The 14,223-nt window shown below is 43.1% G+C and overlaps 1 protein-coding gene across 1 annotated transcript; it reads right to left on the bottom strand.

Moving 5' to 3' along the window:
* Window positions 1-572: 572 nt before the first annotated feature.
* Window positions 573-3,218, bottom strand: LOC139456569 (paternally-expressed gene 3 protein-like). Its single transcript, XM_071238360.1, has 3 exons — window positions 2,158-3,218; window positions 1,201-2,096; window positions 573-856 (listed from the first exon to the last, which is right to left on the bottom strand). The coding sequence occupies exons 1-3, from the start codon at window positions 3,216-3,218 to the stop codon at window positions 573-575; spliced, it is 2,241 nt and encodes a 746-aa protein (XP_071094461.1).
* Between the last annotated feature and the right edge of the window lie 11,005 nt (window positions 3,219-14,223).

Below are 14,223 nucleotides of genomic sequence, written 5' to 3'. Positions count from 1 at the left end.
TACACAAGTCACTAGGTCATGAGATATGACAAAAAACCCAGCACATCCCTGAACGAGACAAAGGCCTAGGCACTTACATATGTGTATATTTGAGTAAACTGTCCCATTGTTCTTATGGCACACGTTGAGTGGGCCTTCCAACATTAATTGCATTATATTACAAATAAGCAGGCTGTTTTGTGAGACTACACAGGCGGCGATTCATCTGCTTTAAAATAAATTAAGAGGTATCTTATGACAGAGGTGTGATCCCCCTGATATTGTGCGGTGGCTAGGTCTTGGTGAGCACAGCGCTGTGTTTCATTACGTAAACACTACACAATGTGTTCAACTTAGCTGTCATGATAAAGTAGGGTACATGAATCATGGCTTCACATGTTCACTCGGTACATGAGCCGCTAGTCTAATATTTGCGTTGGCATGAATCCTGTCAAAGAAAAGAATTGTTGTTATCTTTGTAAAGTTAAGTAATCGATCATACATTTAACACCTTGTCAGTGGTGTTTTATACGGGCAGATGCAAATACGGCTCAAACATCGTAAATCAAACTGATAATGTTAGTAAAGCAGTCTCATTTCGCACATGCTGCCTTCAGCTCATTCCGGGTACATTCTGCCTTCAGCTCTTTCTGGGTACATTCTGCCTTCAGCTCCTTCCGGGTACTTGCTGCCTTCATCTCATTCCGGGTACATTCTGCCTTCAGCTCATTCCGGGTACATTCTGCCTTCAGCTCATTCCGGGTACATTCTGCCTTCAGCTCATTCCGAATACATTCTGCCTTCAGCTCTTTCCGGCTCCATGCTGCCTTCAGCTCATTCCGGCTCCATGCTGCCTTCAGCTCATTCCGGCTCCATGCTGCCTTCAGCTCATTCCGGCATCATGCTGCTTTCAGCTCATTCCGGCTCCATCCTGCTTTCAGCTCATTCCGGCTCCATGCTGCTTTCAGCTCGTTCCGGGTACAGTCTGCCTACAGCTCAACGTGTACATTCTGCCTTCAGCTCATTCCGGCTCCACGCTGTCTTCAGCTCATTCCGGCTCCATGCTGCTTTCAGCTCATTCCGGCTCCATGCTGCTTTCAGCTGGTTACGGGTACATTCTGCCTACAGCGAAACATGTACATTCTTCCTTCAGTTTTTACCGGGTTCGTGCTGCTTTCAGATCATACCGGGTACATGCTGCCTTCAGTTCACCCTATGTACATGCTGCCTTCAGTTCACCCTGTGTACATGATGCCTTCAGTTCGTCCTGTGTACATGCTGCCTTCCGTTCACCCTGTGTACATGCTGCCTTCAGTTCACCCTGTGTACATGCTGCCTTCCGTTCACCCTGTGTACAGGCTGCCTTCAGTTCGTCCTGTGTACAGGCTGCCTTCCGTTCACCCTGTGTACATGCTGCCTTCAGTTCGTCCTGTGTACATGCTGCATTCGGTTCGTCCTGTGTACAGGCTGCCTTCAGTTCGTCCTGTGTACATGCTGCCTTCAGTTCGTCCTGTGTACAGGCTGCCTTCAGTTCGTCCTGTGTACATGCTGCCTTCCGTTCACCCTGTGTACATGCTGCCTTCAGTTCGTCCTGTGTACAGGCTGCCTTCAGTTCGTCCTGTGTACATGCTGCCTTCCGTTCACCCTGTGTACATGCTGCCTTCAGTTCGTCCTGTGTACATGCTGCCTTCAGTTCACCCTGTGTACATGCTGCCTTCCGTTCACCCTGTGTACAGGCTGCCTTCAGTTCGTCCTGTGTACATGCTGCATTCAGTTCGTCCTGTGTACAGGCTGCCTTCAGTTCGTCCTGTGTACATGCTGCCTTCAGTTCGTCCTGTGTACATGCTGCCTTCAGTTCGTCCTGTGTACATGCTGCCTTCCGTTCACCCTGTGTACATGCTGCCTTCAGTTCACCCTGTGTACATGCTGCCTTCCGTTCACCCTGTGTACATGCTGCCTTCAGTTCGTCCTGTGTACATGCTGCCTTCAGTTCGTCCTGTGTACATGCTGCCTTCAGTTCACCCTGTGTACATGCTGCCTTCCGTTCACCCTGTGTACAGGCTGCCTTCAGTTCGTCCTGTGTACAGGCTGCCTTCAGTTCGTCCTGTACATGATGCCTTCAGTTCGTCCTGTACATGATGCCTTCAGTTCGTCCTGTACATGCTGCCTTCAGTTCACCCTGTGTACATGCTGCCTTCAGTTCGTCCTGTGTACATGCTGCCTTCAGTTCGTCCTGTACATGCTGCCTTCAGTTCGTCCTGTGTACATGCTGCCTTCCGTTCACCCTGTGTACAGGCTGCCTTCAGTTCGTCCTGTGTACAGGCTGCCTTCAGTTCACCCTGTGTACATGCTGCCTTCAGTTCACCCTGTGTACATGCTGCCTTCCGTTCATCCTGTGTACATGCTGCCTTCCGTTCGTCCTGTGTACAGGCTGCCTTCCGTTCACCCTGTGTACATGCTGCCTTCAGTTCGTCCTGTGTACAGGCTGCCTTCAGTTCGTCCTGTGTACATGCTGCCTTCCGTTCACCCAGTGTACATGCTGCCTTCAGTTCGTCCTGTGTACAGGCTGCCTTCCGTTCGTCCTGTGTACATGCTGCCTTCAGTTCGTCCTGTGTACATGCTGCCTTCAGTTCGTCCTGTGTACATGCTGCCTTCCGTTCACCCTGTGTACATGCTGCCTTCCGTTCGTCCTGTGTACATGCTGCCTTCCGTTCGTCCTGTGTACAGGCTGCCTTCAGTTCACCCTGTGTACATGCTGCCTTCAGTTCGTCCTGTGTACATGCTGCCTTCCGTTCACCCTGTGTACATGCTGCCTTCAGTTCGTCCTGTGTACAGGCTGCCTTCAGTTCGTCCTGTGTACATGCTGCCTTCAGTTCACCCTGTGTACATGCTGCCTTCAGTTCACCCTGTGTACATGCTGCCTTCCGTTCATCCTGTGTACATGCTGCCTTCCGTTCGTCCTGTGTACAGGCTGCCTTCAGTTCACCCTGTGTACATGCTGCCTTCAGTTCGTCCTGTGTACAGGCTGCCTTCCGTTCACCCTGTGTACATGCTGCCTTCAGTTCGTCCTGTGTACAGGCTGCCTTCAGTTCGTCCTGTGTACAGGCTGCCTTCCGTTCACCCTGTGTACATGCTGCCTTCCGTTCGTCCTGTGTACATGCTGCCTCTGTTCGTCCTGTGTACATGCTGCCTTCAGTTCGTCCTGTGTACATGCTGCCTTCAGTTCGTCCTGTGTACATGCTGCCTTCAGTTCACCCTGTGTACATGCTGCCTTCAGTTCACCCTGTGTACATGCTGCCTTCCGTTCGTCCTGTGTACATGCTGCCTTCCGTTCGTCCTGTGTACATGCTGCCTTCAGTTCGTCCTGTGTACATGCTGCCTTCAGTTCGTCCTGTGTACATGTTGCCTTCAGTTCGTCCTGTGTACATGTTGCCTTCCGTTCACCCTGTGTACATGCTGCCTTCCGTTCACCCTGTGTACAGGCTGCCTTCCGTTCGTCCTGTGTACATGCTGCCTTCAGTTCACCCTGTGTACAGGCTGCCTTCAGTTCGTCCTGTGTACATGCTGCCTTCAGTTCGTCCTGTACATGCTGCCTTCAGTTCGTCCTGTGTACATGCTGCCTTCCGTTCACCCTGTGTACATGCTGCCTTCCGTTCGTCCTGTGTACATGCTGCCTTCAGTTCGTCCTGTGTACATGCTGCCTTCCGTTCACCCTGTGTACATGCTGCCTTCCGTTCACCCTGTGTACAGGCTGCCTTCAGTTCGTCCTGTGTACATGCTGCCTTCAGTTCGTCCTGTACATGCTGTGTACATATAATGCGGGGGGGGGGGGGGGGGGATAAAGTCACCATCCTGTCTGCATATCCGTCCGTCTGTCCCTTACGATGTCATTTCCGGATTTCCGCTGGGATTTTATCGAAAAAGATTAATTGTCCCCGAAAATTCTTGAAAAATATAAATATACTATACTCCCCGTCAGTTCACCAATCCCTCATCTTCAATGTGACTTCATGGCATTACTGAGGAACTTCGCTTTCGTTAGTGTGCTGCCGACATCTAAAATCACTGAGAATGTTGATATGTATACATCTAGTATCAATTTACATTGGCCATTCACATTATTCGTTTTGTTTTTGTTTCAATACCGAAAATTGATGAAGGGGCGTAAGGCTGAACACCCAGTCGGTAAATTTTTATTGCATGGTTTAGAGGATTTAGAATATGTTCAGTTTTGTATCAGGGCATCAGTGTTTCAATGCTGCCACAGCTATATACTGATAATGTCGTGTAATAACAAGCCTATCCCTATACAGAAGGGTAGTCAGCCTGATGGAAAATGATTTATATGACAAAATCTTTTTTTCAGTCAGGTCACAAACATCCTCCACATCTTTCGTAAGCAGCAGGGATTGAGTTGATGAGAATCATCCAGAAATACACGCCATGTATGACAGAAGTATCCTATAACTGTCACCCTTGTCATGCCACCCTGTGAACAACCATTTCCTCCAGTAACAAGTATCTCCTCGATGGCGGATATCCCACAGACGGAATATGAGAGCCGGATTTGCGGCATGCAGTAACTAATTTCCCAACTGGTAGTTTATAGGTATTATTGTGTCAATTGATCACACTTTATTTCTTAAAGGAGTACAATAATGTATGTAATTATCTATAACATACATCCGACGGTAGAGGAAAGCGTTGTTAAATTTTGCTTTCTAATTTGTCCTTGTCGATTTCAATTTGTAAAGAATCATTTATGGCACATGACATAAATAAATGTATTCCCCATATGGGAACGGAGATGCGGGGTTGTATTTCTTCTTAATGCTGACTGGCTGTTTTAGAAATCCTGTAATTTCATTGTTTTATGACATTGCCGGAACAATATTTTCCCATTCATCATGTTCATTCATTTTTTTCCCAAAACAAATCACTGCAATCCGAGACGTGTCATTTACACCAAAAATCCTTCTAAAACTGTATGTTGCATGTTGCTTACGATAATGGAATACACAAAACATAAAAACAATGGCGGCATTGTTGTCTCCGATAAAAGTGAACGATTTTGTGAAGATTGACGTACAGTTGGTTGAAAGTGTAGTAAACTTACATTGAACAGTTTCAACGTCTTCGGTGTGAGAGACACGTCCCTCGTTTTAGACTACGTGTGATTCCTGAAACTTTAAAACGTCTGTCACGCCCCATCATTTTGGTCTAAGTCAACCATTGATGCGTGATGTTTGTTGAGTGGCCTGAATAACATCCCCGACGTTCCAAAACAAGCAGCACTATTTGTTGATGTACATGATGGCGACATTGACAAATGTTGGCAGAGAATGAAAATACAAACTGTAAAAAAACTATGCTCAACATGCGAGTTATCAAAGCGTTTCTTTCAGATAAACTGAATGAGCATCGCCTAATTTAAGTTATCCCTCCCACTGAAGTTTTTCATTGACGTCAAGAAACAGGATGGTTCCGAGTACAAGTCAAGCTCACTCATTAGATTCAGGGGCAGTTTAGATCGTCACTTGAAACGAAAAGATTATGGCTTCTCACTTTCTGATTCTTGAATTGTCCAAAATGAGGGATGCAATCAAGTCAAAAGCAAACTCACTTATAAACTTGGAAAGGGTAGCCTACCTCAGGGAGCGGAAGCTATTTACAACAGTGAAATAAACAAACTCCGAGATGCAGGCCAGTTTGGCACTAGCACAGCTGAATCCATATTAAACACTAGACACGGTGGAAGAATCCAAAAAAAATTCTGTCTACGGTCAATAACTCCTCACAGAAGAATGACTTTTGGGATGTTCAGTTTTGGGAAACGAGTTTCTGATAATCATGAGTTCAACGAGTATGTTGGACGGCAATCAAAAACAAGAGCCGTAGACGACCCCACATGTGTTCGTGCGTTGACACCCAGGGCCTCGCCCCACCCCCGACATGCACTCGCATCACGCAACTACTAATATGATCCACCGCCTGTTTTCTGGAACCATCTACGGCGGCGTATTCAACGTAAATATTTATATAACAATAATGCCAAGTCATTTTAATTCATTGTTGTGCTGTTTACATGAACCAAAATGTATATGTATCGCCAAAATTCATTATATTGCTTAAATTGTCGAAGAATTAATGCCGCTCAAACGCATTTGCGGAATCTTAGTGTTGAGTCTGGACTGTGTGTGATTACGTAAAATTCCACGAAATCGATACCGTTTCACACCAGTATGAAGAATATGAAATGCGACATTGCCTTTTTTATAAGAGAAAACTGTTTCTTGCGCTTTTATATTCTTGCTGTAAACTTGACGATGGGTAATAAAAAAAACAGTCTCCGGACTTATAACATTAACATCACTCGGGACAGATAATCCGCCATTCCTCGTCACTGGTAAAGTACTGTCTGTGTCACATGTCACCTACAGCGTCAAAATACAAGTGAATGGGAACTATTGTTTCACGTGCTCTTAGCAATATCCGGGTCAAAAAGAGGACCGGGTACAAATGGACTTCATACACTGCACCCATTTTGTGGGGAATCAAAACTGAGTCTTCAGTGCGACGAGCCAACGACCAGACCACCGCACTTTAATAACTAATCGTTGGTTGGTTGGTTTGTTGTTTAAAGCCGCACTCAGCAATATTCCAGCTAAATGACCGCGGTCTGTAAAATAATCGAGTCTGGACTCTAGTGATTTATATCATGAGCATCGATCCACGCAAATGGGATCGATGACATGCATCAAACCAAGTAAGCGAGCCTGACCACCCGATCCCGTTGGTCGCCTCTTACGACAAGCATAGTCGCCTTTTACGGTAAGCATGGGTTGCTGAAGGCCTATTCAACCCCGGATCTTAATAACTAATCGTTTAAATATGATCAACGGGCGAATGAGTGAGCTTCATATTGCTAGTTTAGTAGGCATTTCCCATGGACTGTCCTCAACTTTAAAAGATCCCTGGTTATTTTACTGACTTGCTACAGCGAAACATGTTGATCCCGGCCATCGACACATGCCCACGTTTTGTGGATATACATGTGTACCGCTTGACATCATGCTATGTCCACATTAAGAGAATCAATCCACTATCAAGCAATTCCTTCTCATAACGTATCAATTACCCTCAAAAATCAATATCATGCATTCCCGTTTTCCTAATTTGAAACGATGCGATGTGACTGAGTACTGCAGCATTTCAATTACACCCACATTAGGCTTTTTGTCTTCTTTCCTGGTTTCAAGCTGTAAGCTTCAGGTTCCTGAAACTTTTGACAAAAACTCATCTTGGTTGTGCGAAAAATTTAAAGTCACTTTTAGATTTATCGTTCAAATGTGGTACCTGTTTTCGGGCCCAAACATAAAATATATTTTTGAAAACATTTCAGTCAGAGGGGTGTTAGAATGATCCACAATGGTTGGCTGAAATGTTCTGAGTCGAACTGCGATGAACAGTGTTGATGGAGTAGGTTGATAACTATGTTTCAACATAATCCCCCTCCGAGCTGCACATACGCCTGCATGTCAACGATGCTGGAGTGCCTGGGTCCCACTGGTGTAGAAGAATTCCTCCTGTCCTCCTGACGGTGTTAAAGGTCCTCCGCAGCAGAAATGACGTGCCAGACATTATATTTCTTCTAGTTTAGGAAGAGGTGGAAACCTAAGAGTGTCAAATCTGGTGATTCCTAATGTTCAATGAGAATTGCATTGGCGACAAAAGACTTGTGCTCTTGGCATTGTCCTGGTGGTATAACACATTTAAGTGAGTTTTCTTGGGCGCTCAGCCTTGATTTTCTCACGCAACTGCCTAAGCAGATTAGCATAAAGTTGGCCCTTACTTGTCTGACCTTTCGGGAGGTTGTCCAACAGTAGGAGGATTCTTTTGGAATCCCAGAAAACTAATGCCATCACCTTGCCAGCAGATCCCAGAAAACCGACGTCATCACCTTGCCAGCAGATGGAACAGACTTTGCCATCATCGGAGGAGGAGACGTTAGATGTTTCCCACTGCTTTGCCTGTTGTTTAGTCTCTTGCTGAAAGTGGTGAACGCAAGACTCATCCATGGTTACAAATCGTTCAACACAATCTGCTGTGACTGCTTCCAAACTACGTATATTTGCATGCCATGATGAACCAGGAGTGTCTCGTTGTAGTATCACCATCTTCCTTGGTGGTGGCAGTTGAAGGGCTTCCTCTTAAAGGGTTGCCCTCTTGAAGAATATCATATTAAAAAAACTTGTGCATCCTGGAAAAAAACTTGCATATGCCTGACCAAAAGTGCAAAGAGAGGTGTCATATTGTCTGACAAACTGTTTCATTCTACCTGATCAAAGTTAAACTTTTGGTTTGACTCTAAAACCAGAAGACATGTCCATTTCTCTTTTGCATTAGATTCTAAGGCTCCATCTAAATCCGTACAAAGAGAAAGATATTGCATTGTCCAGCAAATGTTCCGCCAAATTTCTTTCTCAAATAATACCTTAATCATGGAAAGATTTTCTTTGTATACCCAAAAAGTATTGTTATTTATTTTTGCCATCTGAGAAAAGAAGAAAGCTGCACACTTTGCTACTATCCCACACGATAAACTTCCTTTCTTAATCCTGGGGCATTTGCCACTAACCGTTGAGACCATATATACATGAAGTTCAAATGTTAAGGACATTTCTCAAAAATGAATCCAAATGTCATCTTAAGTCTGAGAAAGCAATTTGGGGAAAGCCACACTTCCCCAAAGATAACATATATGCGAGCTGTAGAGGTGGAACGATTAGGCGATAATGTCTGTTACTGTATGGTTATTGTCATTCCCTTTAAAAGGTCTTCAGCAACCCATTCTTCCCGTAAAAGTCGAATTTGCTTGTCGTCAGAGGCGACTAACGGGATCGGGTGGTCAAGGCTCGCCTACTAGTTGGATGTATGACATCGTATCCCAATTGCGTGGATCGATCCTCATGATGTCAATCACTAGGCTGTCTGGTCCAGACTTGATTATTTACAGACTGGAATTAGTTGAGTGCGGCGTTAAACAACAAACCAACAAAATTCCTCATTCGAGATTAACAACACACTGTTGTTGATTACAAGACAATACAAGGATATGCTGCACTGGCGTGCCTTTGTCAAGCGGAGTGCTGTAACGAGTCAGAAGAATTGGTCAAACAGTCCACAGTCCTTATCATTAAAATTATTATTTATTTTCAGTTATCAAAATGGATAATGTTGTGCATCGTCAGGCAAGAACAACTTACTATTTTATGCAAATTGTGTGAATGGCGGGTTATACCGGTAGGGCAAGACATGCTTACCCATTCCGCAAAGATCTTGTGTCATCACTGTTTTTCAGTGATCCATTGATATTACTGTCACTGATATTACACCTTTTACGCCCAGTGGAATCTGTTTCGACGGATAATCGGAACTGGTTATTCTCTGGCGTTGACGTATAATATTTGCATGTCTGTCATTGTGAAAATAGCAAGTAATGTAGATAAATAGTGACCCTTTGAAATAGGGTTAGGTATAAATATTTATCCTTTTTTCAGTACCTTTTACCTTGATGTGTCTCAATGCGGCATATCATCCTTTTTATACCTACTCATTATAGCTACATGAGCCTTGCCATACCGAAGACTTTAAACAAGGAACAACCCAATTACCCCTCTTCCTGATGTCCAATTTAACGTCAGGCAATTTAGTTATGCAAAAGACTATGTCTCTGGCTTAGTACATGCGCACCATGTAGAGAAAGTGAATTAGGCAATTATCGATGACTAAATGGCCGCTATCGATCTGCCGAGTATAGTTAAGAGGCCTCATGCTAAGATGGCTATAGTCTGTTTATTCAGCGACCGTAGTCTCGAGTTAAGTAATATTGTTAGGCTGTTAACATCAGAAGTCTCTGCCGGCAAAGCTTACTGTGCATGCTATGTGTTTGTATGTTGCTCTCAATCCCAGTTATTAAGTTGTAAAGATTTATGCAGTGGACAGTAGATCAAACATACAGAACAATGGACGTCTTCGCATTCTCTCCAAATTTAATTTAGCGGTATTAAATATCAGAACGATTGGCGTGCTCGAATGTTTAGTCCAAAGGGTAAAGCTGCCTGATCAAATAAAAAAGACGTCATTTCTCCTGGTTGTTGAACGTAGCATATATCCTACATGTATGTCCTAGACTGTATTGAGCAAGGCGTCAAATGTACGTATAGAGCTTGGCTTTTATGGAACCTTGTCAGGGAGGATTGTTTACTTTCCTAAATTTCTAACTAGCTAATACTCTCATTTGAGATTCATCACTATAATAAGAACCCTTAAAAAATAAATGAATATTCAATATGGTTTGTCATCAATGTTAACTGCCATAGATTATAAGCTAACCGTTATGATGTTTTTTTCATGTTTCTGTGCAATGAATTTTCTTGAAGAATATCTGGAAAAAGATCAAAAGTGCAAGAAAAATAGGAGACATGTTGAAACAGAGACGTGGTAATACAAATATTGATGAATGATTAATGATACACCATGAATGATTAATGATACACCACTGGTCCCTTATTCATCGTTACGTCCGAGCTTTTATTTGTCACCAATACAATACATGAAGATTGAAACTTGCAGGTCAATCTGTGAACAAATTGTGATGAGAGAAAGATACTTTCAGTTTCATCATTGTTGAATGGAAAGCTGCATGGGCTTGTGTGAGTGTTTACTCGAAGTTGTATTCGTTGTTTGTTATTTAACGCTGGACTCTGGCATTTCCTAGCTATATGATTGAGGTCTGTAAATAATCAAGTTTGGACCAGACAATCCAGTGATTAACATCATGAGCATCGATCTACGCAGTTGGGATACGATGACATGCATCAACCAAGTCAGCAAGCCTGACCACTCGATCCCGTTAGTCGCCTCTTATGATAAGCATAGTCGCCTGTTACGGAAAGCATTGGTTGCTGAAGACCTTATTTTCTTCCTGGATTAAAGGTCCGAAAGGTAATGGTACGCGAGGCCAAATGTGTTTCCAGTTTGACTCATATCAAATGTAACAAACATTATATTTGAGATAACACTTTCTTTGTAAAGCACAAATTACAAAATGCGTGAACTAGACTATCATTTTTCGGAGTTACAGGTTTATTTGGCAGCCTTGGTGGCTGAGTACACCTTTATCACTGACTTTGATTGCTGGCGATTAGGTGCTTCGGTCTGAGAGCGTGGGTTCCCAGATGGAATCTCAGATGGAAGTCAACAAAAAATGTACTTTGCGAAGAATTTTGCGTTACATTTGACCACTTTCGTTGAGTATTCATATCAAATCACCATAGATAGATACCATAAACCATAAAACCTCAAATAAGAGCCCGAAAATCTATCACGTTTATAACTAGTTATGGTGACACGGCCCCTACTTGAGACATGCTTCTGCCAAAATATTTATTTTAAGATGACACACTCGACATCGACCCCAGAGTTTGTTATAGGTACTCTGTTTGCCAGTAACAAAATAACTCGATAAATATTCGAATTTCAAATTGTGTATGTCACATTTGCAGAAACATAACAAAATGCACAATTTCAAATTTGTACTCATTTACAGACACAGGCTTAACTCCAGATATGTCTCTGATGTTTAAACCCGCACAAGCAGCTTATTTATCACTGACTTCGATTGCTGGCGATTAGGTGCTTCGGTCTGAGAGCGTGGGTTCCCAGATGGAATCTCAGATGGAAGTCAACAAAAAATGTACTTTGCGAAGAATTTTGCGTTACATTTGACCACTTTCGTTGAGTATTCATATCAAATCACCATAGATAGATACCATAAACCATAAAACCTCAAATAAGAGCCCGAAAATCTATCACGTTTATAACTAGTTATGGTGACACGGCCCCTACTTGAGACATGCTTCTGCCAAAATATTTATTTTAAGATGACACACTCGACATCGACCCCAGAGTTTGTTATAGGTACTCTGTTTGCCAGTAACAAAATAACTCGAATAATATTCGAATTTCAAATTGTGTATGTCACATTTGCAGAAACATAACAAAATGCACAATTTCAAATTTGTACTCATTTACAGACACAGGCTTAACTCCAGATATGTCTCTGATGTTTAAACCCGCACAAGCAGCTTATTTATCACTGACTTCGATTGCTGGCGATTAGGTGCTTCGGTCTGAGAGCGTGGGTTCCCAGATGGAATCTCAGATGGAAGTCAACAAAAAATGTACTTTGCGAAGAATTTTGCGTTACATTTGACCACTTTCGTTGAGTATTCATATCAAATCACCATAGATAGATACCATAAACCATAAAACCTCAAATAAGAGCCCGAAAATCTATCACGTTTATAACTAGTTATGGTGACACGGCCCCTACTTGAGACATGCTTCTGCCAAAATATTTATTTTAAGATGACACACTCGACATCGACCCCAGAGTTTGTTATAGGTACTCTGTTTGCCAGTAACAAAATAACTCGATAAATATTCGAATTTCAAATTGTGTATGTCACATTTGCAGAAACATAACAAAATGCACAATTTCAAATTTGTACTCATTTACAGACACAGACTTAACTCCAGATATGTCTCTGAATGTTTAAACCCGCACAAGCAGCTTATAAATGACTTGTAATTCAATACTGTTTAACCGCAATTTTCCAGCCGAATTCTTACAGGGACCAACCTCTGGGTGAGGGTTTACGGTAATAGTAAACATAGTCAGTCTTCACGATATAGATTATACTTTGGACTGAGTATTAAATATACTGACTCTACCATTTTCTTACTGCGAGGATGATCGCGTACCTTATGACGACGCTAAGTCTCAATCCTAACCTTGACCTTTCCCACATGATAAATACGTTTCATGTATAAATGTCAGATGAAGAAATTCTCTCCAGCAGCTGCCTGCAACCAGACTACATTCTGGAGCGCCCGGCAAAAATGCAACATGTGTTTTCTATTGGGACACAATCGTTTGAAAGAATTTTACAGGATTATCTATTCTTTGGTGTTCATTTCGAACTTGGAATACCGACAAAAAACGGAGAATCGATATGTTAAAATTTGTTGTCACCCCCATATGTCGTGTCGTAATATTCAAGTTCAGTTTAAGGGTTAAATTACAGGACTGTCATGTTTGTTTGTCAAATACATATAATATATACGGCACGTACATCGTGAAATTCGATGGCATCATGGTGTCAGGGAATGCGTCAGTCCTTTTCACGTTCCGGGAGTATTATTGTTTGTTTGTTTGTTTGTTTAACGCCGCATTCAGCAATTTTCAAGCTATATGACGGCGGCCTGTAAATAATCGAGTCTGGACCAGACAATCCAGTGATTGACATCATGAGCATCGATCCACGCATTTGGGATACGATGACATGCATAAACCAAGTCAGCGAGCCTGACCACCCGATCCCGTTAGCCACCTCCTACGACAAGCATAGTCACCTTTTACGGCAATCATGGCTTGCTGAAAACCTAGCTGGAATAATTGCAGCGTGTGGCGTTAAACAACAAACAAACAAACAAATAAACAAAACCCAACAAGGCCATTCATAGGACCAACCATTCCAAGAGCCTGTTGCAAGCTGGATGCTATTATACGTTACGTAATGAGGGATATAGAACTATGTTCGCTCGAGGAAAATGGCCTTTGGATGTTAAAAATATTTGAGGAATCCTTTGTTCCAAGGCCACCATGCGTCATACTATTGCAGTTATCAAGTACTATTCTGATGCATCATCGTGGTACGTCAAGTCATTAGCAGTAGTTAAATAAAAGCCAACAAATACATGAAAAACTCTTAACTTAAACTGGGGGCACGGGTGGCCCAGTCGTCTAAGGCGCCGCGATTCGCTGTGCAGAGTTGCGTCCCTTGGGCACGCCAGAAACCTTTGATTGTGGGTTCGAATCCCGGTTCGCCCCAATTATGTTTCTAGGTTTGTCAGCACCATACTCGTGCTCGTGGGTTTCACGGAAGTGGTAAACGTCTAAGACCTGCATCACTTCGGGCTTTCCTCCCACATTAAGATGATACGCCGTGATATAACTGGATTACTGTTATAAGCGGAGTTAAAACCCAACTCACTCACTCACTCACTTTACTTAAACTCATTTCCGGCTATATCATAAGCATGTGTTTATGAATCACTATCAAAAAGTGTTGGCACCAGGCGTTTGCGTTAAGGTGAGCGTATCCTGCCCTCCGGTGG

This window comes from Haliotis cracherodii, unplaced genomic scaffold (assembly GCF_022045235.1).
Source record: "Haliotis cracherodii isolate W230 unplaced genomic scaffold, xgHalCrac1.p SCAF_1, whole genome shotgun sequence".
Taxonomy (NCBI): domain Eukaryota; kingdom Metazoa; phylum Mollusca; class Gastropoda; order Lepetellida; family Haliotidae; genus Haliotis; species Haliotis cracherodii.
This window is presented reverse-complemented; position numbering and strand designations above follow the sequence as displayed.

Excerpts from the sequence above, each read along its gene's own strand:
- LOC139456569 (XM_071238360.1), bottom strand. The coding sequence starts at position 3,218 with ATGTACACAGGACGAACTGAAGGCAGCATGTACACAGGACGAACTGAA. Across the intron at positions 2,097-2,157 it reads GAAGGCAGCATGTACACAGG|GCATCATGTACAGGACGAAC; the intron begins GTGAACTGAAGG and ends GACGAACTGAAG. Across the intron at positions 857-1,200 it reads GGGTGAACTGAAGGCAGCAT|CATGGAGCCGGAATGAGCTG; the intron begins GTACATAGGGTG and ends AGCTGAAGGCAG.